The sequence below is a fragment of the Zootermopsis nevadensis genome, unplaced genomic scaffold, assembly GCF_977971745.1.
Source record: "Zootermopsis nevadensis isolate Lab colony 2312 unplaced genomic scaffold, Znev_1.0 Znev_ptg000020l, whole genome shotgun sequence".
NCBI lineage: Eukaryota > Metazoa > Arthropoda > Insecta > Blattodea > Termopsidae > Zootermopsis > Zootermopsis nevadensis.
In genome coordinates, this window is record NW_028259152.1 from 18,351,397 (window position 1) to 18,378,276 (window position 26,880).

A 26,880-nucleotide genomic window follows, 5' to 3' on the forward strand; every position below is an offset into this window, starting at 1 on the left:
GTGGTCTAGGCAACACGGAGTTTTCCTCCGTGGCATCCCAACAATTACTCCATTCACACACACAGAAGAAGGCAATGGCAACCACTTCTGGATCATCTGCCAAGAACGTATATGAACAGGTCCCAGTCCGAGAAAAGGATCGAAGGATCCTGTTCATATGGACCTGTCCTCTTTAGACAGAACACTAAATAAATAAATGGTCCACGTAGGGTGCGTTTTAAAATTCTTTGTCCGGGTTTGTGTATCGGGCACAACTATCAACGCCTGTAGAGGTAGACGGAGGAAACATGGCCCATATATAGTACGCCATTCTGCATCTACACAATGCACAACGTTCAAAGGATATTCTAACAAAATTCCCAAAAACTCAGTGTATGCTAAATTTAACCATGAAATTTGATAATGTCCAGTGTAATTAATGACCCATTGCCACAGCCTGTCAAAAGTCGTAAGAATATAGGCGAAATATATTTCGTGATTCCGAAGGATCACCACTTACAAGTTCGTTTCTAACTTGACGTCGGCTGCTCGTTCTGTCGCTTACTGTTTTTTGCTGTAAAGTTCAGGTCACGAACCGCCTCAGTGCCACACGTGAGTGACACATTTCGTTAATAACGCGTCGAATCTTCCGCACGGGCGCTTCATTTCTCACAGGCCTATATATTTTTCAAAGAAGTTTTAACTTAAAAACCGTCACACACCTCAAAAGATCGCTGGACCAGCTTGTTTGTAAAAAGCAATGATACTTTAACAAAAACAAAAGTCGAGCGAACGTTTGAGGTAGCCACAAATTCTGCGATGTTATTAACACGTTTTGCTTGCAGTATTAACGAGCGTGCGTTTCACTGAAATACATAAACATTCAGTAGCTCGCAAACAAGGGTCCGAAGGGCTAAAGGGGCTTCATTAATACAGAACAGCTGTGCGCGATGCCGCCACGCGTGCGCGCAGAACCTCCTTGGAACCAGCTCGATAAGCGACACATGTCATGTCCCACATATGCTGCTTGCATTGACTTATAACGCGGGGGTGTCAGAGAGACGACCATTTGAAATCCTCCAAAGATATTATCATGTCTTCAGCTCGAGCGACAATACCTGGAAATCGGCAGAACCAAGATACAAACTCATGAAACGGGTGTGAAATGTGTGGACGCTGCACGAGGTTCTTATTCTGATTGAAAGAGAAGTTGAATAAATGGAGGAAGGAAACAACAGCACCGACGTTTCAGAGGTACTTGCTGCCTCGATCAACAAGGCTGTCTGATCATGGGAGCTCTACACTTATATTTAAGGGACAAAAGATGTGACATGTTTCCTATAGGCACCCGTCTGGTGAGGAGGCTTGCACTTGCAAAATGTACGAATAATCCACGAAAACAGGCAACAGTCTCGATGGGTGGGGTACAGTAACTTGTGTGTTAACAGGCGTTCGATCTGAGATCCTTTGACACCGCGACATCGTAAGTGCGTCACCGGAGTCCTGACTTTTCCGCGTCTAGTGACATTACCTTTTACTTTTTCCGCTGGCGGGGCGCATTTGAAACTATTGCGTGTTCTTTTGAATACATGCAGGCCCGTGGCGTTGCGCATGTCTGTACTTCATGGTCTTGCACTAACAGGACGGGATATAGTGAACAAGGACGTAAGCTGACGAACGAGAAGGATTCCAAGAACAGATGACATTAATTCACAAAGGCTAATTGGACAGGACTGCATTCAGCGGATGCAACTTTTTCGTGGCTAATTACGGGTTAGGTTTTGCAGCACGAATTTCAATTTGCATATTTTCGCACGGAAAGTTCTATTTTGGGAATCCTAGGACGGTAATCTTTTATTTCATCATTTGATAGTAAATTTAACAGAGACAATGTAAGCAACCGTGACACATGGTATCTGCGGTTATCGCAGCCGTGAGATGTCTCTGATTGTGACAACTGCAGATTTTTAGGTTAGGTTGCCGGAGGTGGAAGGTGCGTTCACAGCCACACGTCCTTGCGTTTTCTCTTTCTTCGCAGTTCCTTTCTTGCGCTCGCTTCCACACGTCAGTCGGAGATTTCAGTCGCCTCTTACTGTTCTCATTATTTATTAAGTTAAATAGGACCTCATTGATTCGACAGTCCTGATGAGGTATTAAGTAACTTCTTTCCTTCTTAGGGTTACAGAAGTCTCTAGGTCTCACCGCCGTGAAAACCTCAAATCCTGCGCCTCTTCAGGTAACTTCGTCGGTAAGGCACAGGAAAAGACCAGTCTCAGGTTGTGCGCAGAGATCACTATCGCGCTTTCACTTAAACGTTGTACAGTTTTACGGCCCAGTCGCTGGCGTTCGGCAGTCTCCATGTGGCCTCTAAACACGTAATGAATTACTGTCTGATGTGGGTTGGATATGTGCGTGTGTGAGTGAGTGTTTTTTTTTTTTTATATATCTGCAATTAATCATGGCGTGAGAGCATGTATCCGGGTCCTAGCTCTAGCGAATTTCGTTGTCTACGGCTTAATTATGTTTTAAAGGACCAATTAGGTAGCTGGTGCATTTTCTGCCATGTCTGAACAGTGTGAAATATCGTTATATCATTACCACATCATTAAAGTAGAGGCCTACCGAAAAAATACATGCAAAGTAAAACTTAATTGTTTCACAGAACATTCTGGTTTCCCGTAGATATACGAAATTACACGCTTCGCGTGGGTACTTGTCGGTAGAGAGAAACAAACACCAGTTCTCAAAAAACGGCGGATTGTCGAGAAACGTGGCCACTTCCAGCGTCTTCCGGCCGATGTTACGTTATTGCCATTTTGTATAAGCTCATGCTGGATCGTAGAAATTCGTGATGCTCTTGTGAACGTCATTTCACGTACAGTGTCTGACTACGAAATGACCGCTACTCGAAATCAGCAAAGCCAATTATTCCTCTCAGAAATGTCGATGCTGATGAACCACGGCGCACGGTTGTGTGAACCTGCAGATACCATTTGAAGAATCTCCTCCGAAAGTTACGAACATGACAGCTTTGTGCACCGGCTTCTGGCCTATGTCACCAGGACTCATAGGTTCTGGCTGGTGAGAGCTTCGCCCCGCACACCATTCTCGGTTACCGACTGTGACGGAGAGACAGGTCATGTAATCATAAGCAACGTGGATGTCATCTGCAGGAAGGACTATGATTTGTAGACGGACAGAGCGTTAATCTTTCGTACGCACCACATCTTAAGTTTCAGTATCATTTTCGTGTGAGCAGAACGACGGGCGGATAAACAAACGTCTTATATTCTCTGTTCTAACAGGATAAGCGTAAAGTAGCCCAGATAACCTATGAAAAGTTCTACTGTTTATACGTAACTAAATCAGCGGCCTGAACGGGATATGAAAATAAATTTTATACACCGTGTTACGAGGTGACACCCTCAATGCTTTATTCTCAATGCGAGAGACCAGGTTTCACGCTCGTACAAAACCAGAGGTGAAATTGTAGTTGTGTGTAATTCAATGTTCCAGTTCCCACGTGGCGGACAGAAGATTCTTAACTGCATTTCAGCAAGCATCTCCCAAATTTAGACTGGTCTTAATTATAGCTTAGTCGTTGTAAGGGACTGAGCGACGGGACGGGTGTTCGGTTCCCGGCATCGGCATCACGTCTAGGCCGACCCAGTCTCTTACTCGGAACTTATTTCCCTGCGTTAAAGTGGCCGGAGCGTGCAGCTGAGTGCTGACCTCTGCGTTCCTGAACAGCTGTGCCACTAGGCGTGTCTGCCAGCTGGGTGATCAGTGCACAGTGGATGAATACTCAAAGATTTCTGCCATTTTCTCACCAGCAAACAGCTGAATACCTTCTCCAGCCAAACATTTTGCATAATAGTTAGGAGAATATGGTCGGTGTGATATTTATGGCATATATTTTGGAAATATTTTAAGGACGAAGCATATTGTAACGGCGTAAAAGGTCTGGGGGAACAACGAAAAGAAGCCTTCTCTACCTGCAAGGGCGGATGGTGGAAATGGTTTTCTGCGAAGGCTGGAATAATAATAAGGGTACCCATCTTTGAAATGCTACCCCAGCACTATCTGACCCCAAGAGCAGCGTCCCTCGTCCCCGCTAGACCCACCCCCTCATCCAGAATGTCAGGAGGCTGGTGTTGTGTACAGGCTCGTCCACAAGTTTGGCCCTCACACTCCTGTTAGATAATTATTACCACGTCCGTCATCCGGTTAGTGTAATTGAAGAGCTTACTAATCATCCCATTAAATAGTTCTCTGAATTTTCGATCTTTTTCATCAGTCCAGAACCCCTTATACTTTATCCAGGTCTAAAACTGTAAGTGTGCTTACAAAATGCACTCACACTCGATTTCTTCAAGATCCGTTTTAGTATTATTCCGCATTCCAAGGCTTTTTCACAAGTGGCGTGTGTCCCTCAGGATTTCAATCACCACTTTCACACAAGTCGTGTTTTTAATCGCACGCCCGTGCTCTCTCTTCATCTTATATGAACTTTTAAAACATTCCTCCTGTGTCTCACGTCTGTACCCTGACATCGGCGTTCAGCATTTTCGTGTGATTTTAAATGTGGCGTAGATTGAAGACCAAAGGTTGTCATGTGCCCACTCTCCACGCCATGAAGAAGTCCGCACAGACCGGAGGCAGCAGGCCCTGAGCTTGAAGCTGACCCTTGCACGCCTGAGTTCAGTGGTGCTTTTGAGGTGTGACAAGTAATTCGTACGAATCTAAGGTGCCCTTCATCAGGGCGGAAGGTTAATGATTTAAGTGAGAAGTTGTTGTGCTGAAGACAGTCGAGCAGCTTCTCGCTGATGTTTGGGGGAGGGGGGCAGCAAGGACCTCTGAAACGTCGGTCACTTTCTACCAGAGCGCACTGCGCAACATCCCAGAAGACAGCCACCAGCCATCTTCTTCTGCTATTACTCCAGAATAGCAAAGAGCGTACAGTCGGAAACCCCGCAGAAGGGGGGGGGGGGTGGAATATTTCCTGTTTTGGACTGGAGTACCCAAGCAAGCGAGGGGACTCGCCACTTGCTGCGTCTTATTTCCTTGCTGGCGAGTCTGTGCACTCTCAGGTAAATTTGCAGTGGCGGACTGAATGCAGGGGCGCGACCCATGTCAGGTTCCCCAAATTAAGTATAATTGTCTCTGTTACCAAACACCGCGCCCTGAAGGCGTATGGAGGGCCGTTTGATACCGATCCGCACATTCTTAACTGACGAGCCTTGACCGCGGCTTCATTTACGTCGTTAAATATCCAACTGTATCCACCGTACAGGGCTGGGCGAGTCCCAAAGCTGACTTGAATGCGATGACGTAAAGATGAAACTCTGCCCTTGCCGGGAGTCGAATCCCGGTCTCAACTCACGCCTGATATTTTCCTGTGGAGTTTAGATATCGATAAATTCCAAAACGTCTGTGCTGTTATTATTGTTGAGATATTTGTTGTTAAGTTCTGGATGTGGACGCGCGATGTTCGGGGTGCCATTCGCAGTAGAGACATCCGGCACGTCACCCCCAAGCACCTCAGTCACCGCGGAGAATGGCGGCGGGGTGGACGACCCGGGTTCATATCTCGGCCAGGATGCCGGATGCCGTGAATTAAAATTGCGTCTTCTGGGTTGTGAGGTCACGTAATCTCGAAGGCGGTTGTCAACTTTGAAGACAACACGGAGTCAAAATGCGGAACATGAGATTCGCAGTGGCTACAAAGTATCGACTGCCTGTAGCACGTCCATGCGATGTGCGTCTCGTGCGTTAGTCAAACGTGGATCTAGACGCAGCCAGTGCGACCCTGGTACTTATTTTGTGGCCTTGTAGAGGGCAGGGCAGGTGTTGTGCAATCTTCGAGGCAGCCCTGTCCATTCTACACTGCAAGACCTCCCGATTCCCTCGCAGCCTTCCTTTCGCATTTTTATTATTTAAGCTGCTGATCAACATAGAAATGAAACTTTCCATTTGCTTAAGCTTTCGCAGTCTGTTCAAAATGTGCAACTGGAACAAACACTTAGTAGTTAGGAAGGCTGATTCAGAACGGGGGGGGGGGGGGGGGGGTTTGTCCGCCATTCGAAACCCGAGAATTTTCACTGTTTAGCCTCAGCGCTTGTGAGGCTGCTGGTCGAAGGGGAAAGCGCCGAGAGTATGATGATGTCGTAATGTATAGAACTGTACTTGGAAACAAACCCGCCCCAATGCAAATTTGTTGACCACGAAGCCCAAAAGGATTGCCTTGAGTCTGAACCCTGGGCACCGACTCGAAAACCGACCCTTAGTCATATGAGCGATGATCCATATTGAGGCCAAAGTCGATAATAACGTTAGAGAGAGTGATAGGCGAGTAGGGGCGTGGAGGACGAGGACTCTTCTTCTTTTTTCCTCATTGCAGACGGCGGACAGAAGCACAGTCGAACTCCTTCAAACAGTGGAACCTCATTTAAACAGTTCTGATTCCGTCTGACCACATGTGGAAGGAAACTGAAGACAAATACATGATGAGGAGCTTCGTAAGGGTGTGGACAGGATAAAGCTGCCCCGGGCAGGGATTCGTAAACACGGCACCGAGCACGAGTAAGCTTCCTCGGCTGTGGAGATGTTGGACAGTGACATACTTGATTCGTTAGTTAGTTAGTTAGTTACTCAGCTAGCAAATTTTGTAGGCCGCGTCCAGAAGTGCGTTGCTGTCATCGCATTTGTTCAGCTGTCAGCACTGAAGACAAAGATTCTGGACGCGTCATGTCGTATCTTACGCGGAGTGGTTGGCCTGGAGCTGTAGTAATAGACCGGAATCCACAGCCGTGGGCCTACCCGCGCAATCTGATCCGTCAGCCACCAGCAGCCGCCATATTCTTGGCTGTGACGATGAGGTTTTGCGGAACGCCATTTTGTTTATCTTTCAGCCTTCACCACATGGCCGCTGCTTTGAGAAATGTTTATGTATAACCAGTCTGAAGGGGGTTACGAAATAAAAAAGCCAGCCCCACTCTGGCGCGTTTAGAAAACTGGCAGACTTGTCCAACTTATCAAATCTCTTTACACTGAATGATGAATGTTTCATGAAGCAGGGGTCGGGTAGAGACGGCTAACAGATTTTTAAGCCGGTTGGTTTGCAGAGAGCTGTGAGGGAAGGGGCTTGCACTAAGAATAAGATTCTGCTAAAGAATGGGGTGCAGAAACTTTTCAGGAATATTTTGAGGGTTTTGCATAGGAGGGGGGTTCTGAGACAGCTGCATGTGTTTAGCGACATTTTTCTTCCCCTACCGGTGGTTGGATTTCTTCTCCGCTCCACTACACACCTCAGCTACAGATGGGCCTTATCGAGATCCGTCGTATTCATCACAAGTCACCATGCTGACCGCCCACTTAATCCACCCACATCACTCAATAAGTTTTACTTAATTATAAGTCGCTATTATTGTGAAGTAATTAATATAATTATAAACATTTATATGTAAAATGATATTGCAGGAAGCAGGTAAATCACGAAATAAATAAACAGAAGACGAACTCTGAGGAGGGAAAAATGTTGATAGGTTTTCCTTTCGTCACAGAGCATGTTAAATGAATCGTTAGAAATAATAATTAATTGAACTAAAAAGTGTGAGACTAAAATTAAAAATGAACAAAGTTTAAAAATTTTGAACCAAAAGCTTCTTTTAGTGGAAAGAATTCGCAACTTGGAGTTGTTCATTGTTCATGAAGCGGTGAACGAAGACCCGTTGACTGATTGGTGGTCGAACCGAACTGCAGTGTGAGTGGACGCGCTGCGGCCTTTCCTCTGTGTAGCGCGCAGCTTTGAGGCAGAGAGGACGACACATCTCTGGTTCCAGGCGGTCACCTAACTGATCCGTTCATTTTGCATCCAGAGACCAAGCCCTTAATGTAATTAATTGGGCGTAAGAACGTGCTTCATTGGTAATTGTCTTCTACAATCTAAGCCGTCGGACGAAGCTGCTTTCGGCACAGAACTTGTTTTAGGGTTTCGTAACTTAATTTCGTAATTGTCCCCGTTCTGCGTGTCGCCATGAGGTAAGATACGAAGGTGTCTTTATCTATTACAGGACGGCAGACGGCTTAATATGAAACTAAAGAGGTTTAGACTGTAAAACTCGAAGTGGCAAGAGACAGTGACACTGCACTTCTGATGTCTCTTCGTACGCATCAGAAAGTTGACTGGAGACGGCAGAAAAGCGTTTGCTTAGAGCGGTCGCAGGTCACGGGGTGGCTAATCGGTTAGTAATGAAAATATTGCAGAAAGTTTCGGTGGAGCAGTGGCGTAACTAAAATACTTGCGATAGTGCTGCAGAGATTGGAACATTCTGGAAAGAAAAGAAATTCTCCGTTCATGGTCGTGGCCTGATTTGAGATGCTGTTCTGGCATTTGCCAGGAGGGGCTGAGGGAAACCACGATAATTATAATCAGTCACTTTATCCCGTCTACGAGCCGAGACTTGAACCCCTGACCTCCCAAATACGAAGACTTGGTGTCAGTCGGTGTTCTTGTGTTGCGGTGCACAACTCGTCTCACTCTGACGGCCATTGATGTGCCACCCCTCCCGTCCCTTCCCACCCTCTGAACGTAAACAAAACATCGTACCAGATTTTAGAAGTTTGATGTAGAATGGAGGGACGATACAGCGTACCCTGTGGCATTCCGGATATGCGCAGTTCCACGATCCTTTGTTACGCTGAGTCCGCTATTCCGCCTGGACTTGCACGACACAGGACACGCCGTTCCATATTTCCACCCTTCAGGGAGCAGGCAGCTTAAGACGTTTCGTCCTTCGTGAGTTTTAGTTGCGAAAGCTGACTTCTGTAACACAGTTTGCGGTGTAATTAGCAACAGCCGGCGCGGAGTGCACTGGGAGCGCCTCGCAAACCATTTATGTACTCGGGGACTGGAGTCTTTGCAGTGTCGAGAATTAAAAGTTCTGTCGCCCGCATGTTATGGAAGGTGGAACTGAGAGTCCTGAACTGTCAGTGTTCAGTTATGCCATTTCTATCGCAGAACAGCTGAAGGCAGTTCTGTTCCATACTCGAAGGCCCGCTCGATTCCCGACGGGGGTACACGTTCTTCTCTCTGCCGAAACGTCCGCAACGGCTCTGGGGCCCATCCGGGGCTTGATCCTCGGAGGGAAGGGGTCAGGACGTGTACCTAAGCGCTTCCGTGTAATTTCAAGGTCAGTAATGTGTGGAGCCAGTCTCACGTCTTCTTTGCGTGGTCCTCAATTAAGCCAGGGACAACTCAGCCTTTTTTCTAGAGGTCCCAAGTTCGAATGTAGGAATGAAGCCCGGCCGTCCTCATTGAACTTTCACAAGGTTTGTCTTCGGGAGGTCCCGGCTTCAAATGTCGTCCGGAGATCGACTGTCCTTACTGGAGTTGTTGTGGTTTTCCTCAGTCTGTCCATGCTGAGTTAGCACCTTAAATTAGGCCATGATCGCTTCCTTCCAAATCCTTTTCAGTTCATTGTCTGCTGTCGTCCTGATCTACTGAAAAAGCGTCGTTAAATGACCCAAGAAGTAACCACATTCAATCGTTGGTTATTTTTTTAGTTAGTTCTATGACGCATCTGCTGCTGCAACGGTGAATGATGAAGAGGTAAAGATTTAGAAGGAGACGCCTGCAGCGTATTGCAAGGGAACACGTCGGCAGGCTGTCTGCCTGCCTGGATGAACTGAAGAACGTCACAGGACACCCCGTGACTGAACGAGTCCGCCTCGTTAAATATTCGCCACGTTGGAAAGTTTTCGGACGAAAGTTATACCTCGTTTCGTAAGGAAGATCCGTGCTTTTGTGCGTCTTCCTAACTTCGATTTGAACTCCGTGCAAGTTCGGGTGTACTGAGCCGAAATGAGACACTCCTGAAATTGTTAGTACATAGGCCAGCGCCGAATTTAAATGAAATCCACCGACTCAGTTCAGACAAAACAGGCTCTCCAAGCAAACGGAAGGGCAGACGCGACCTTTGCGTTGGGCCGTGAATAAGAATCTTCGCGAAACGTCGTAAATGTTCTACCAGTTACAACAAAACTTAAGCACATATGTCACTTTAGCAGCAAGGGCGTGGTAAGAACTCGGGCAGCCTTCATGACACACGTAAGCCAGGGCACACGGCATAGCAAAAAAAGGAGATCTTTGCCTAGGAACGTGTCTGAGTGGAAGGGTTAAAATTATCAAAGGCACAGAACCAATAGTTGAACGCGTGCGGTGCCACCACCCCAAAGCCCTTACAACCCCTGTCGCAAGGGAAGACCCACCTCTCCTTTTTTATAATTGTGTTACTGCTGGTATCAGCCTGGCGACGCCATATTAAAATATGGCGGAATATTTGTTGGCATTTACGAGTTTCGAAAAGGAAAATGATGCGCTGTTTGTAACCGAACATATTTCATTTATCTGAGATCGTGTTCGACAATCGTGATGATTTTTATGAACGTGACCAAAACTGACAGTGACTCACGAATGCCTTTTGAAAACAATTTTTTTTTGTTTAATGAAATTTTGTGTATGAAGTATATAGGTAACTGGGTCGTTGAACGCACGATCCCGAGAAAGGAACATTTTCTTTTTCCGGAGCACATGAACCCAGGTTCCTGCATTCTGCATTGTGCGCAGGACCGGCCCGTGGGCCACTTGATTTGACAGAGTCCATTTACGGGTTTCACATCTTTCTCAGGATAGAGAGCGATTATTTTCCTAAACACTGTTGGCTATTCGATCTTTATAATTGATACACGCCGTCTTTGCTTTGAAGTAGCAACGGAGATGAATCTCTTGCGTCAGTGCATTACAAAGCATCCGTCTCGGTTACTCGTCTGATGTAGTTATGAGAAATTGATGGACGGAAGAGAGCATAGCCATAAATAGACCAGCCACGAATAGTTCGATCGTAATTCGATTCCAGAGAGGGGCTGAATTTTTCACTTCGCCGTGCCGTGAGATCAGCGTGTCCGTGGAAAACTTTCTCCAGCAGAAAAGCGCCCTGACCACCCAGGGCCAGGAACACGATTATCTGTCCCTCCGTCGCATGGTTGTTGCATTGTCCCACGTGCAGTACACGGGGTCTGCCGAGACGTCGCTCGCTTTTGGTTTGATTTCTTTGAACAGGCCACTGCGGGTCTCTGTGTGGCCCTCAGATAAGCTCCTGGCATTCCTTCGCCCTCCCCTGATCCGCCATTGCTGCTACTCATTCATGAATCGTGTCGACCGTGCAGGTTTTGGAAGCGATAACTCTCCATGCTTGTATTCAGAAGGTACCCGGTTCGAATCCGTTTCGGGTTGCAGATTCTATTTACATAATTGTTCGGATAATGCGAAGGGTAGAGACCGCTGGCGAGACTTGGGCATGGATGGAAGGATAATATTAAAACGGATCTTAAAGGAGTAGGGTCGAGTGACGCGGCGAAGTGGGGAGTCCCTTGACTAGCTTCTCCTGAAGGACTCTGCACAACTTAGTTTGTGTTTATCTTTAGTCACCAGATGAACGCCTTGAAATGTACAACGACCACCTCCTTCAAAATCCTTACCCCTTCACCATTAATGCTTTTCGCAGTCTTGTGTAGTTAATTAAAATGTATGGGCATATAATTAAATAAATCCCCGTGATTAGTGACGTCGCGCAGATTCAAAATCTATAAACTCAGAAGATCTCACCGCCGCCTCTGTCAGTATTTACCAGACAGCATTGAATCCCTCACCGCTGGCTTGATTCAGTTGTTTTTATGACGTCCATGTTTCAAGTGGCGATGTAAGGACGCTCGATGGCTGACCTACATTTTACCTTATTTCCCTCCCTATTTGTGTGAGTAGTGACGTCATACTCAGTTTCATGAAAGCAGGAAAAAACGGAACATATGGGTTTACCTGACGAACAAAACAATCCAGATTCATGGGAAAATTCTGCAGAAGAAGGAAGTTTCCATTGTGAGGGTTTGGAAGATTTTGAAAGTTGAATGTAGGTAAATAATTTTGCATCCACAGCTGATTTTTATACAGAATTGGGAGGAAAGAAGCCCTTTTTTTATTGGGGAACCACTAGAGGCTTTTCAGAGGGACGCTTTGTAGTCATATCACCCTAAAGAACTGGTTTTCCACGTTTTTGTGTATTTTGTTGGGTTTCAAGGTCCTGTTTTTGTTACAACGGCCCGAGTTCTTTAGAAGGGGTGTGTGATGGTTTAGATGTGTGCCGAGTAAATCTTGAAGCCTTGTGCCAGGTTAAAAAACACAGAGCGGTAGCCGTTTTCAACTACAAGCACTTTTAAAACTAAATAATAAAAAAGAAAGTTCAAATAAAACACTGACTACACCCCCACGCTTAAAATTGTTCTGAACTCCGAATACGAATTCTTGCTTTTAGCGTGGGTTTTCGTAGATCGCGTGGGGTTGTAAAAAATGCAGGGGTGTGTGTGGGAAGGGTAGTTGGGGGGAGGGGGAAACATCGTCAATATTTTGTGGGAGCGCAAATTCCGGGCCACTTTAAAATCAGTTCACCTTATCCCGTCACAGATCACGAATAATAAGAGATTGGATTCTCGATACGAGTGGATCTGGGTTCGAATCCCGCTCGAAGCATGGATTGACATTTCTTTAGGTCGTGCTATCCTGTGCAGACAGAGGCCCTGCGGCGGGTTCATACTTCAGAATTGTTTCTGAGCTGTAGCAGGCCAGATTCTTCAGCCGTAAAAGATTGAGAAGAACAGGAAATTTTCACTTCATTTTCCGTAGCGTAAAGCAGCGTATCACGGGCTTAGAGTAACTGGTGGCGACCAGCCCTGAGCAGCCAGCCAGTCTGTGTGAAAATGACAGTGATGATGACGATGATGACGACTATCCCAAGGACATTTATTTCCCAAACAACCAGAAAGTAAGAAATGTCTAAATGTCTAGGCGAAGCCGAGAGTAGACCTTCCTTTTGAAACGTCTAGGCGACGGATAAATACGAACAGAAAACGTCTTCGGTTTGAAATTCTAGTTCTCAGGCGTTTCTCGTTGTAAGGACCAGGGCACGCGCGCGTGTGAGCGGGTTGACATTTTTTAACTTGGCGTCAGGCAAACTTCTTCAGTGCAATGAGTTTTGAGGTTCTCAAGGCTGTCTTCTGGGTTGTAGCGCCGTGCAGTCTGGTACAAGCTTGCAGCGTTTCAGAGGTCCTTTCTGCCTCCATCATCAGGGCGATAACTCGGAATACAAAAGTCTTTTAAGAGCAAGGAAATTACTGGCGGTGCTCAACTCGACACGGGGAGAACAGAAATCCTTGTTCCTTAGTTCAAACGATATTGGTCAGTTAGGATGGACGCAGACAAAGAACGTCGTGGAAAACGACCACTCGGAAGACCAAGAATTAGATGTGTGCGTACCATTAAGCTAGAGTGTGTATGTGTGTATGAAAAGATAAGATTTGTTGACATGTAAACGAGACGCCATGTTGTTTTGTTAGGATTGTTCAAGTCCCGGGTAGAATCTCTGTCCGGAAGCTGCTTGCGGTTGGTAACAACAGTCCCTGAAAGAAAGCGCTGTGGTAGTCTCAAATAGGCAGCGGCCACTTCCTTCCACATCATTCCCAATTCATGATTCTCACCATTCAATTTTGTAGGCTAAAACGTTCTGTGCGTAATTGGGCACGCCTTTTAAGAAGGCGTGTGGGGAAGTGGAGGTATAGCTCCACACATTCTTGGCCTCAGCACTGGATGAAGTTCAGATGCTTTGCCTCGGGATAAAGACTCCCCAATGCCCATTGGATACGGGGCTAATCCGTACATCCCGCAGCCTGACCGGACTCGGTGGTTAAGGGAATACGAACCCCGGTGCTCCAGCATGCAGTCTGAGCTATTGCGGTTCAGAAAGCTTCGTTAAACGTGTGAGCGGGTCGGTTGAGATTTGGAAGACTCCATCCAGCCTCTTCCCAGTGCAGCCTGCCTGCCTTTCAGCAGCACGACGTCGGCAAAGAGGTTGTCATTAAAATCAATACACAAGCTAAGCTGCCATATAGACAGAAAGAGAGGTCGTCATATTCCATGGGCGTCGTAGTTCGCCCCCTCAGGGTAGCAAAACCTTCCCTCTACCCCCGCGGTAACGTCACTTCCCCCCTCTAGAAAGCAGCTATTTTTTATTGGGGAGCCCGAGACCTCCCAACCAATAAGATGATTTTAAAACTTTTTTTGAGAGAAATCTCCCCTCTCTCGCCCTGTTGGGAGGAAGAAGGAGAATTTGAGTGAAGGAGAGAGAGAGAGAGAGAGAGCACGGGATGAAGGGATGAATTGCGCACAAGGCATGTTATAAAGGATTAGAATGGCAATGGTGCCTCACGGCGCATGGACGGCGGGCGTCGTCATGTATGCAGTGTGCGGGTGGGACTGCCTTCTTTCAATGTTTTTGCATCTTCCTGGAATATGCGCGCCTTTGCCGGCGTGGCGAAGACATTTATGAGGAACCTGCATTAGATCCGTATTTTTAAGTCGCTGAACAATAACAGATGAAGTGTCTGTTTCAATCTTCATTCTCAGATGTAAAACTGAAGACTCTTTAATCGTATTTATCTTAATATTCAGCACTAAAGTCGTTTTGCTTTTGAAATGGGATGCATATGCAGCCATTGTTTGAGGTTTTCTGAAGAAGCCTGTCTTCTGGGTTGTTGTGCCACGTAGTCTGGTAGTAGTTTGCCGACGTTTCAGAGGTACATCATCACGGCGCAAGGGTATGAATTTAAGATAGATTTGACATAAAGGGATTTTGGTGATGGCAGGTGGCATCAGCTGGCTCACGATTTTGTCCAGTGGCGGTCTTCGGTGCCTTGAGGATATTTGGCCTTTGATTTCTGGTGCCAGATCCGTCAAGGAAGGCTGCGTCTGGTTTAATGTGTGCACGGCGCAGACCTGCCGACCTACCACTGGTGACGTCATGCTGTATCCTATATATCAGCGTCTCGAACTGCTGTGCGAGCCGGCCGGCTGCACAGTCAACTGTTCAACCTCCTTCCTTGCGCCGAACTGTCTGGTAATGTATGTTGCAGAAGGTCACAGAACGAGCCACTGACTGAGCGGAGTCGGTACAGCTGAGAGCCGTGTAATTTCTGAATGAATTCCTCTCATGCTGCAAAGTGTGTGAGCAGCGGATGTTGATCCGTATCTAAATTGAAAGGAACGTCCGTTTTTCTCTTGTTCCAAGGCTGCAAGGACATTGGACGCCGCTCTTCTCCGTTAATAAATGACGTGGGTGTACATTCTCGCAGTCTCCTGCAGCCTGGATGCTGCTGAGGCCGTGAGTCGTGTCTGACGCTGCTGGTGGCACATCAAATTTCCTCTCAAAATGAGGCAGTCGTTTTATGCGTGGCACTCCGCCATGAACAACGATAATTATGTAAGCCTGGAAACAAAACGAGAACTTAATAGTGCTTTAAGCGAGTCACGTCCTTCGAAAATTAAAATTGCTTAAGCCGAAGGTTTCCAGAACAATAAAACTCATAAAGCTGCTTCTTGCCTGAATTACGAAGAAATCGAGTCCTCTTTCAAATTCTACTTCTCTCTTCTGTTAGTGATTTGGGTGAAGCTGTAAAATGACGTATTCAGTTGTTATGCTCAGTGTTCCTTGGACGTTCAGCAAGGGAATAAGAAAACTCTCGAATGCAGAGCCTCTCTGTCTGTCTGTCTGTCTGTCTTCTGCCAATCAATTTAAGAGCACAGGCATTTCTCGTTCAATTTATCCAAGTCATTATGCGTGTGGATGTTGAGTATCGTTCCTTGAATGGGGAATCGGCTAATTGCTGGATTTTTACATGTTTCGAACAATACATACTCATTCAGAGCGGTATGAAACTAGTAGCGTAGTAAAAAGCTAACCGGTTTCGGCTACCATCTCTAAACGTTGTGCCGTATCTGACGAGAAGTTCACGACTTGTAACACAAATCCTCTGGCTTGCAGAAGCCTCGGGTGTTACAAACGACCGCCGTCACCTCGGCATGACAGGTTCTCTGTTGCCGATATATCGAATACTCAGTCGTGGACGGCCGACAGGGGGTGGTCGTCCAGCTCGGAACTTTAGACTTAGCGGGCAATTGTGACTTTTGGCAGAAAATTTCACTGTCTCAGTTTTGATTCGTGGAGTGAGAACGTTTTCTTCGTCAACTCAGGTAGACGTTGATCACTGTTCAGTCGTGCTAAGACCTAGGAAGATCACGGGAACCCTCGGGTAGGGCCTTGGGACCGGTATTTGAACCCAGGACCTTCCGAATACGAAGCTCGAAGCACGTTCTGTGCCGTATAAGACTCTGCCTGCTGCGGGTTGCAGCGGATGTGGGCGGAACTGCGTCAACTTTCTGCCGAACACGAAACTCTGCCATTTCTCGGAAATCGTCTGGCCATCCACCTCTCGCCGCTGCCTCACTACCGTGTGTGGAAGCGTTCCTAGCAGATGCGTATCACTCGCATGTGACCTTCTTTCTCAGAAGAACGTTCCTACGAGCCTCTGATGATATTCGTTTCTTGTGTTGTGAAGAACTCGTGTTTCATTAAACGTTGCTGAGTTATTCTGCTTACGAACCCTGGCACTTCTAGTCGGCATTCGTGTCACTTTCTCTTAGAAGGTTTCTTTTAATAAAGGGTTATTAAGCACGACGTTTCACGAACTGACTCTGCCTCCATCGTCAGGACATATTTTGTCGTGATGTACACACGTCACACGTCCCAAGACGATGGACCCGGTCTTCAATACAGACGCAGCGACGCTGCTGATGGCTGTGAAGTCTTAACAGATATGACTCTGTGCAGTTCGGTGGTGGTAGGTCTAATTCCTCTAGCCTCTGCGTCCAGCCCCCTCTACAATGGGTACCGGGGTCCTTTGCCGGGGGTAAAGCTGGCCGGGGCGTGAGCCTGACCACTCACCCCCATCTAGTGCCGAGGTCAAGAATGAGTAGGAGCTATACCGCCTCTCCGCCCAAGCGCCTACATGGCGCATAGTGGGACAAACTTTGCTACTTATCTTGAGACTCCAAGACGCCTGTGTGTGTCCCAAAGGCCTGGTTCAGTTACACGTGGGAAGTTCTGGCGTCAGAGAGGCCACAGATCGGGGCCGTTCATGGGAAGCTAATAGTAGCTCAGCTGTCTAAGCAGTTCCCTGCCTTTAATTGAGCCCAAGGTTTCACACCCCTGAGGCATATTTTGTGCTGATTCCTGTGGTTCTTAGCTGCGTTCGCGCCCCCCTAGAGCGCTTGTCGAAAAGCTCCACTCAGGGGTGCGCGTGCTCCTTGTTAATTTTTGGCCCTTTGGTATCATATCATATAGGCGACATATCACTGTCAAAATATCAATACATCCCGCCCGCCCCTGCTTCCAAACACCAAGGCGAAAACGAGATAGCCCCTCGTTCCCTTGTAAAGAAGAAGGTGGTTCACCCCTGGCTCCGTCCGTAAACACGCAACAGAGCGATGATTTTCTTGAGTTTTGTTATTGCAGAATTTTTTGAAATCCTGTCGAGCCCTTCAAAACTTAGCAGCGGTAATGGACGATTGACGGAAGACCCAGTGTTCGAAGGTCCGGCCGTGACAAACGCGCCAGGACCGTGAGAACCTGAAATCTCACGTCCTTGCTCATTCAGCAACAAGTTACTTTGGCCACAGACAAGCGAGAAGGGCGTGGTGCCGAGTGGGGGGGGGGGGGAGTGTGTGCCTATTAGCATGTCTTCTTTATTCTCAGCGTCAATGTCGTCTTCCACGGTGGCCGGTACAGGAAGTTAGTGGCGCGCGGAATGCGAGAGAGAGTTGATGGTGGAAAGACGACGGAGAACCCACTCGAAAGAGAGAGACGTGTGCAGGGAGTGTTTCGGGGAGTTAGAAGGAGACAGGAAGATAGAATGTGGGGAGGGGAGGATGTCCAGTTGATGGGGGCGCCTTCTGGGCCGGGAGGGGGGCATGGAAGAGCATTGGCTGTCCTGCGTTCAGTTGCTCGCTAGCTGCCGGTCAGTGTGCGCCGCGAGGTTGGTACTGCCGGATCGCGACAGTAAACTTGAAGACTGGTTCAGTACCACGTGCAGGCGACGGGACAGAAAGCAGTGGTCCACACGAACACGGGACACAGAACCTGAGGAATTTTTGTGGGGAGTAAGACTCGTACGATTTTAAAGACGCACGGTGCAGTGTTTGATTAAATTAGTGTACGAGTGATTTCTGTGTTGGCTCCTTGGTGAATACGTAATGAGGGGACGTGTTTGTGTGTTTGTGCGCGTGCGCTGAGCGCTGAGGTTGTATCCGGCCGGGCATATGAAAAACATGAAGACGGGGAACTGAGGTGGGGTATTTTAGTCCTACTGCCTGCCAATTGGCGTTCCCTTCTTTAAAAAAATTAATACCTCCTCCCTTTCTCTCCCCTTCCATACATCGATAACCCTCTCTTATTGATACCTTCCCCCTATTATCATCCCCGGCAAATGTTATTCAACTGGAACCAACGTACGCACATGCAACGGCTCTTGTGAATTTCAAGGTTCCGGTGCGGCCTCCACGTGTGTTGATTGGTGGTTGTGATTTGGGTAGTGAAAAGCAAATTGAAGTACTTCGCGACTATGCCATGGTTATGCAAATACAGAATCTGCAATTACTAAAGTGATTCGCGAGTTGTTACGCATTTGTTTTCTTTACTTCAAACAAATATCACCGCGCTCATGTCGCCAGCATGACTGATTCGAGGGCGACACTGTGTTGGTGATCTTCGGTTTCGGATCGCTATCTTCAGCGTGCACTGTTTCCCATCAGAATAATGCGAGGAGCGGTCTCCTCGTCGGCTCGTCGTTTCGATCGTGACCCAACACAGAAGCGACTCTGGCGGAACTGAACACAGACGCTGTACGGCGCTGGGTGGAGGCGTCCGCGGTCGCCGCCTCTGAAGCATTTGGCAACAATAATACCGAGAAGCGAGACAACAACAACACGATTGAGAGTAGCTGTGTGAAGACAGGCCATCAGTGGTTCGGCGCCGCGCCAGCTGCAGGCCACCATCACCACTGGTGGCCGTCCTGGCGCGACTTCTGCACAGCGGCGGCGGCCAAATCCGTGGACGCAGCCCCCGAGAGCCCCCCTGCAAACACCCACAGTCCTCCCATGCCCATGCTTCTGCAGCAGCAACCACCAGCGCCACATGAAGAGCAACCCTTGGATTTCTCGGTTGGAACTATGAGCAAATACAAGCAGCTTCCGCTTAAGAGCCAGGGTCAGGCGATGTTGCAGCAAAATGGTGGTCATCACATAGTCAGACATCACAGGAACAATAACAAACACAACCAAGACCAGAACCGGAGAAGTTATCATCAGCAGCAGCAGCAGCCGCAAGACACTAGTAGCAGTTCCTCGGAAGACGAAGGCGTTGGCCCGCCCTCCCCGACGGCAGTTGAATCACCCGGACCACTCCGAGGAGACGGTGAGTTCATGTGCCTGCACTCGGTTGCGTTTTTAACATTCGTGTTTATACTCTTTCTTCGTGCAGTGGACGAAAGAATCGTGAAACTCCCTTCACGTTCTTCTGATTGGTGGGTCTGTGGGTAAGATCCGATGCTCTTCACATTTTTAAAATTCGTATCTCCGCAAAGCGAATCTTTGCTCTTTACTCGGTCCACGCCTTTTTCTAGACTTTGCCTCGGGTCTCTCATCGTCTCGGACAGAGATTTTTGCACCGTAACAACGCCAGAATCGACTTGTGTTCTCCCTTAAATGAGTGCAACGTGGATTGTGCCCACCGGAACAAAGTTTCTACTAGCGGAGCCGTGATTTCGCTCTCGGTTGTACGTCCCGAACTGTGCAGTTACGTTTGTGGCTCTCGTTCGGATGATAGGATAATTAAGGAATAATAAATTGGAAAACATAAGGAAGGAAGTGGTCGTGGCGTTTTCCCGGCTTTAAAAATCGGTCCTCCCGATGTGATGTTTGGCTAGTTGCGTAGTCAAACGGGGCGCCCTTGTTTTCGGCGATGTTAACGTGAAAGGTTAATTGTTCAGGTTAAAGGAGAAGCGGAAATGTGCGCATATGAGACCTCTGACGTGCGCCACGGTCTTTTCTCCCCACAGAGAAATTTGATTTTCAGTTTCTGGTGCTCGTCAACACTGCGACTTTTGTTTATGCGCGTATGGGCTACCAGTCCGTCGACCAGGTACCGCGGCCGAAGTCTGTGGGTCAAAGTGAAACCGGAATATTGTGTTAAATGTTTCATTACGCCCCATGAACAGGTTTCCAACAGTTTAATGCGCTGTTCGTATGTTCTAAAGTCTGTGCTGTCCCAGCACAAACATTGACTAACACAGGAAAGAATCAGTTACTGCAAGGCTTCGAAACACGAATTTCTGGAAGCTGTTTAGGGAAGTAACAGTACGTACTTGCTGTTTCGTCTCAGAATTGCACGAAACACGCAAATACTTGCTGCCAGGTAAAAATTCGGGGTTTCGGAATGTCGAAGCAGATGCCAGCACCGCTGAAGGCTCATTGACAGATGTGCAACCCGCACATTCCAGTCAGGAGACTTTGGGACAATGCAGAGATTACGTGTAGCATCAGAAGGAGAGGTTCCAGGAGCAAAATCCAAGTGACATAATTACGTTATTAATCACCTCTTGGCAGATGATTAAAAGTAGTTGCAACACGCTCGTTGCCACGTTAATGGAGGTTAGCAAGTAGATTAGGGTAGTGCAGTGAACGCGTAAACTTGTCCGAGCTGTACACGAAATGCGCAGGCAGACACAGGACGGAGCCAAAAAGAATTCTTTCAGTGTGACTTACATTTGTTTACGTTCTGTGAGGATAAATCGTGGCGAGGCGAAGTTGATGGCGCTTGGTGTCACGAGTAGGCCCGTGGCCCACGAATTTTTTGTAACGGAGAAAAAGCGAAACGGATTACGTATGTGTGTTCTGCTTGACAAAGTCGCGGTGTTCATGTCGGCTTCGCAAACATCGCTCATTACGTTGAACCCTGTGATGGATGAGTTGCTCAGGAAGTAACTGCGTCTTACACTTACCCAATTGCACGAGAAGTTCGCCGTCGACCTAACCTACTCATTCACTGCGCACTTTCCACTTGCGTCACGAAAATGCTCGTAGTTAGCGAAACGTCGCTACAGAATCGCTCAACTTCTCCCCGAATTGCGCATAAACAGGGCGCTGTCGAGAATATTTTGGCCCTGAAGAGGGAGGGGGAGGCCGCTTCCTTACCTGCACTCTTCACCGGCTATTGACATGGCATTCCTCTTAGCACGCATGGGGACAGAAAGGGCGGATGATAGTAAAATGGGTGATAAGGAAATAGGATCCATGTGCCTCGGGAAAGAGCTGGCGCTGCTATGAACGTTTCGATTTTATAAAAGACGGGGAATTTCGTGACCAGCTGGCCGAGTCTGTGAAGTCACTTTTGTGCTTTGAGTTAAGGTGGCTCACGTTCTGCGTTGTTACACGCCCTCGGCTTCTGTTGAAGTACAGAGCTGTGTAGGAACACGTGGACTCATGCCTTGTATTCTGTTTGAAACACCGGGAAGTGTCAGGTGTAAGGCACACCCTCCGGTCATTTGTTAAAATTTACAACTCCTGCGGATCGCATGTTCGTTAAGAGTCCTGTGGTCGTTAATTTTTCAGGAACATTGAATAATACATTTTTCCTTTCCCTTCGAAACCCGTCACTTCGGACAGGCGAGCTCTTCGCAGATTCGTTTTTCTGTAGGGCAAAGAGGTCTGTCTGCCTCGGCGATGGCAGCAGACCTCTGAGGACGTGAGTTGGCGTCAGTTCTCGCCGCTCGTCGGGAAGGCGGCGTTAGCTGCCTCGTGCTGTACCAATTCCTTCTGCCCGGGCCATGGGCCCCGAAACCCAAGCGTTTTGTAAATCTTAGAGAGATGTATTCCAGAGAGAATTCTTTCTTCAGTTTCTGTTATGACCAGTATTTTCTTTTTTGCAGTGCAAATTAAAATAAACTCTAATTAAGTGCAACATTCCTATGCATCTTTCACATTTTCCCCAAATTAAATTTGCCTTAATCGATATTAGAATATTCTTTTGTGGTAAAGCAGTACTTCCTTACGCCACTGAATCTTCGTGTGCATCCACCGCCGCTACTGAAACAATTGTAAATCAGAATCTAATTTAAAAAAGTGAGGATTCAGGCGCTGAGCGCATAACAACAAATTGGTGTTCGTTATTCGTTGTGCTGTTAAACTGTTACTGATCAAATAGCCATCAGGCGAAGTTTAAAGCTTAATCTCATCGCTCTGTTATTTAATCATTATAAGTACGAACTTAATTTCAACTGCAGATATTTAGTTCTCACCTCAAAGAGAAACGCAACACATTTGTAGCGCATATAAAATGATGGTCAGGGAAATTATCGCTGTTTAATAAGAGATTCAGTATATAAAGATGCACACTGTAGGCAGAACCCAGATTTATTGAGTTCTGTAGCACGTGGTGTATATATAGTGCGTACTGTACCTTAAACGTTTTGACCTCAGAAGTGTATTTAGAATTACACAACGCATTAGTTTTGTATATGGTTCGCAAAAGTCCGACTGCTGCGTAACCGTTTTTGGTGATACGATGTTTTCGCGGAAGTGACGAGAAAAAACCTTATAATGGCTTGCTCTTAATTTACAGTCTCGCAAGGAGATTAAATTGTATCCGCTGCGTATTTTAGACCGTAATTTATTTTGTATCATCGGCTTTCGCGGATAATGCACATGTAAACGGAAGTTCCTTCTTCACAGCTGCTGCCAGACGTATGGAAACTCTTCGTACAGAAGTTAATCAGAGTAACGTTCGATTGTCTTCGTACCTGTCTTCAAACCCATTTCTGTTGCGAAGTCAATGAGCTCCTCCCATTTTGGTGTATTGTAATTATCCTTGCTTTGTCAGAAGCACAGATGAAAGAGGGTTTCGTACCCGCTGAAAACATAATACCACAGGTAGATATTATTCTTTCGGTCCCACTCGTGGGTCTTGTTAATTTTCCATTGCGTCTGAAAGAACATTATCATTTACCTGAATCTCAAGCTCATTAAAGAAATCATTCGTGTCGGGAAACTGTCTGCGACATTCTGCTTGAGAAGGAATCTAAATTTTCGTGCCGAGGTAACTGTGACGTCGCACTTTGGAATGATCACGTTACTTCGCCTGTCTTTGTAAAAATGTCTGCCAACTTCTGGAGTCTCGTCGTCAGACTGGTGTGTTGACAGCGAGTAGAGATGGTCAGAACCGATGTTCGACAATTCTCAGCGCCTCGTGAACGCGGGAACCAAACTTCTGGAGCAGGGGCGTCTAGCTGATGCCCGTCTTTGTAATTGTGTTACACTAAACCAATGCAGTGCGAAGTTAAGCAGGACGTTGTTAAAGTAGTCCCATTCGACTGCATTCTGTCGCCGATGAGCTGAGACTGCTATGCTGGCACCCTGGGTTCCGCGGTACACAGTCTGAGAAACAGCCTGTACCGCTTTTGAGCCCCGCCCTCGCCGAATAAATTCACCCTCGAGTCTACTTATTTCACGTTGCATTCTTTCGTCTTCACAAGCGTCAGTTGTCGAAGAGTTGTCCCGTCAGAATTTTGTGTGCCAACTGTCCTCGATCTTCGTGTCCAGCTCATCGCAATTTCGTTGACGTGACAACGCGAACTGGTTTGTCACCACATTTTCCGATCTGTGATTTGGTCACTTTTTTACGAGTTTGATGTTGACAGTCTTTGAACGTCTGTTCCGTCATATTTGAACACGTCACAGCTCAGTGACGTATCGCAAAATGCGAGCACGCACCGGCTCTGTCCGGACCGATTGTTCGCACTGACGCGTGACCCGTCGGTCCATACCGCGAGCGAGTGTCTACCTAAGCGGTGCCAGGGTAGAAGCACGTAAGTCCGAAACGTTGGAGGAACTGGAAACAGCTCTCCGAAACTTCTTCATTATGTTGTCGAAACGTCCGTCTGTATCGAAGTTACGAACAATAAATATGCAGACATTTTATAGGACCCCTTGGACTGCACAACACTAATGAAACTGATACAAACATTCGACTCGACATAATGTCCCGGTAGGCGACAAACCGCGTCCCGCTGAGCACACCCTCCGTGGTCGCCGCAAACGTTATCAGGTGAGGAGAAGTTACGAAGCTCCCCAGAATGTCATTGTAAGCATTCTTCCATCTGCTTTTACTCTCCGAAGTGCAAAGTTCTTAATCTGTATTCGTCCGTCAGAGTTAAAGAGCGGTCCCAAGAATTTATTTCAGTTTGTCAGAGGCCGTGTATTCGTTCGCCATTGTCATTTCTCAACCAGAGGGTTTAGGATCTATTCTGCTACCTTAATTCTTTGCTGACAGAAATAAAACCCGAGACTGGGTATCTGCATAATGGTGGCGAAGGGCTCCTTCGGACCAACACGTCGCCCTTCATTGGTGGTTGTTTCAATCGCACAAGTGTTGCTCGCAATGAAAATTCGTGTTGAGCCTTTATTCGCAACAGTACGTGTTTCCTGTAGACTGTGCAGTGTCCATGTCGTCTGCCTCTGTGTTTTAAAGTTAAAAAGAAAACCGATCAAAGAGGGAAGCTACTGAAATCGCGTAGGAAGTGTCTCGGCTGGCACGTGTCCTTGCAAGAGATGACCGCCTGCTTTAGCAATCAGTAATTCCACATTTTTCCGACAGAATGTATTTATGCACTTGTTATGAGTCTCAGAATAAACGACTTTGTAATAGAGATGTTCTCCGATGAACGTCGTGGTTTAAAGGGTCACGTAAATGTCGATTCCGGTTTTATAAGACGGTGTTTCGGTTGTTTCAAGTTATTAATAGATTCTTAAGCAAAGTACAAGTAGCACATCATGTCGAAAACCAGCTGTCACAACATGCACTTTTAAAAGTGTACATTTGGAATGAGTTTATTCCTCCGAGGTGATAGTCGATACGAATAAAGCGATGGGACTGGAGCCAGCCCAAGGTTGCAGGTACGTGCTGACCGGTGTCAACTGTCCGCGCCCGAATCTCGTCCAAGTTTAGTGAGAGACATTAAGGATTAAAAGAGAAAAAAGTGTGCAGGTTAGTGGAGCGAGGCAAGTTTTCTGTTCTGGCAGGCTACTCGTGAGTGATGTACGTACCATTGAACAGAAAACATGAGTCACCTGTTGGGGGAAAGAGTTCTCCACAACAAACCAGAGGTCCTACCGACGAACCGTCACAGTTCCTCGGAAAGAACTGAGAGTTTGCTGCGTCGCCTTTATTTGCAGCTACCCGCAAAGTAAAGTCCAGGGGAGTCCGGGAAAATTTCAGTTACGAACGAACAAAGACACTCCCTCAACGACATAAATACCGACTTAAAATAGCAACAGGCTTGGAACGAAGTATCAATACTTTAAGAAAACTTCTGCAGAACTTGACATTTCAATGGAAAAGTCAACATATTTTCAGAGCGTGTTCGAAAATAAAGAACATGTCGGTTTGCTACTGAAACTTGCATCCGGCTTCAGTGCGGATACAGTTTATGGTCTTAAGGCGCCTACGTATTTCAAGATCCTTTAGTGAAGAACGGACTTCGCGCTGAAGGCAAGCGCCCGCTCCACGTCCAATCGAAGTGGAGTCAATTATTGTTGCAGGAACATCTAAACTTGACGAGAAATGATTCAGATTTTACTCCCAGTAGTATTTCAGTCATAGGATACGCAGCGGAAGTGACCATGAAGATGAAGGCAGCACGTTCGTCTGAGTCGTCAGTGACCACCTGCAAGGCTACTCGTGCCACAGCCGATAGAGCAATCGACGGATCTTTGGCAAACGATTGAAATGAACGAACCTGTGGTGTCCACTGGCACATTTGACGACGCACTAGAACGTAGCCTGACTTTGGCGTGTCTTCCTTAACGTGGCGTATGATCACAAGCCGACCCAAATGAACCTGCTTGAGCAGCGGTTGATAATAACTGGGCTTTCGAGAGACGTGCAAACAGCCATCTTCAAATAAGGAGCACGAAAGGAGTTGTCGAATTTTTGGGCTTAACGCTGTAACTGGTTCATGCGTATCGGAAATTCGCCCGCAGTCCCCCAGCACCTGGGAGGTCATCCGGGTTTCCACACTGCACTTTTTTGCGGCTGTCGGGCACAAAAGATCAGACTTCATAAATACTTTGAAACAATTATTTGATCATCACCACTGGGGGGAGGGGGAGGGGGCGGGGGGCATAACACGTACGTCAGAGGTATTTCCTTCCAGACCCGAACTTTTTAACGTTTTGTTTATGCGTCATTCTTACCATCGTGTCTACATTAAGTCTAGCCTTACCTGCGCTTTCTTTAATTGCATCATCAACCACGAATTCCAAGAAGTTCTTTTAATTTTATTCTACGTCCTTTCTTTTTCTATCTCGCTTGTCCCCCGATTCTGGCCTCCCCGGAGCAATTTCGTGTATTATTCACGTAACTTCTTGCCTCTCTGTCGTACTGCAGCTTCGGAGCGATCTCTCTTCAGATGAGTCAGCATAAGCAAATGATGTGGGAGTTATTATGTAAAAATAAGAACACTTGCTCGTCTGTATGTACGGTGATTAGTAAACATGCGATGCATGTAATAAAAAAGAACGAATCAAGTGTAATTTTCTACCCAAACAAAAACTCTACATGAATATTTAACTTCTTTTATTTGTCAAGCTGTTCTTTTGTAAGGTGTCAGAATTCTTATCCGGCTTTGTGTTTCTGCGATTCTAGTTGTGGCCAGTCATAAGTGTTACTGGATGAGAGGATGCAGCTGGCTTAGGATCGTGTCCGATGGCAGCCACATCGAACCTTCTCTTTCTGAATTGGTGAAGTTTTAAACAAACTGCTAACCTAAGATGACCTAACCTCCCAGGACATTGCACCGCTCGGTGGTCTCGTGGAATTTTGCCGACGTTTCAGAGGTGCATACTGCCTT

General features: G+C 47.0%; 1 protein-coding gene across 7 annotated transcripts in view; it reads left to right on the top strand.

The window, feature by feature from the left end:
- LOC110832591 (uncharacterized) overlaps positions 1 to 26,880 on the top strand; it is a 364,557-nt gene that overhangs the window by 214,888 nt on the left and 122,789 nt on the right. For 3 of the 7 annotated variants that reach the window (XM_087352085.1, XM_087352087.1, XM_087352086.1), the window contains exon 1: positions 17,933 to 19,391. The exons of the other annotated variants lie outside the window; for them this stretch is intronic. In XM_087352085.1, coding sequence (XP_087208211.1) covers positions 19,076 to 19,391 — 316 coding nt within the window. In that variant the 5' untranslated portion in view covers positions 17,933 to 19,075. Of the gene's footprint in view, positions 1 to 17,932; positions 19,392 to 26,880 lie in introns of those variants that run through there. 7 annotated transcript variants of the gene reach the window in all.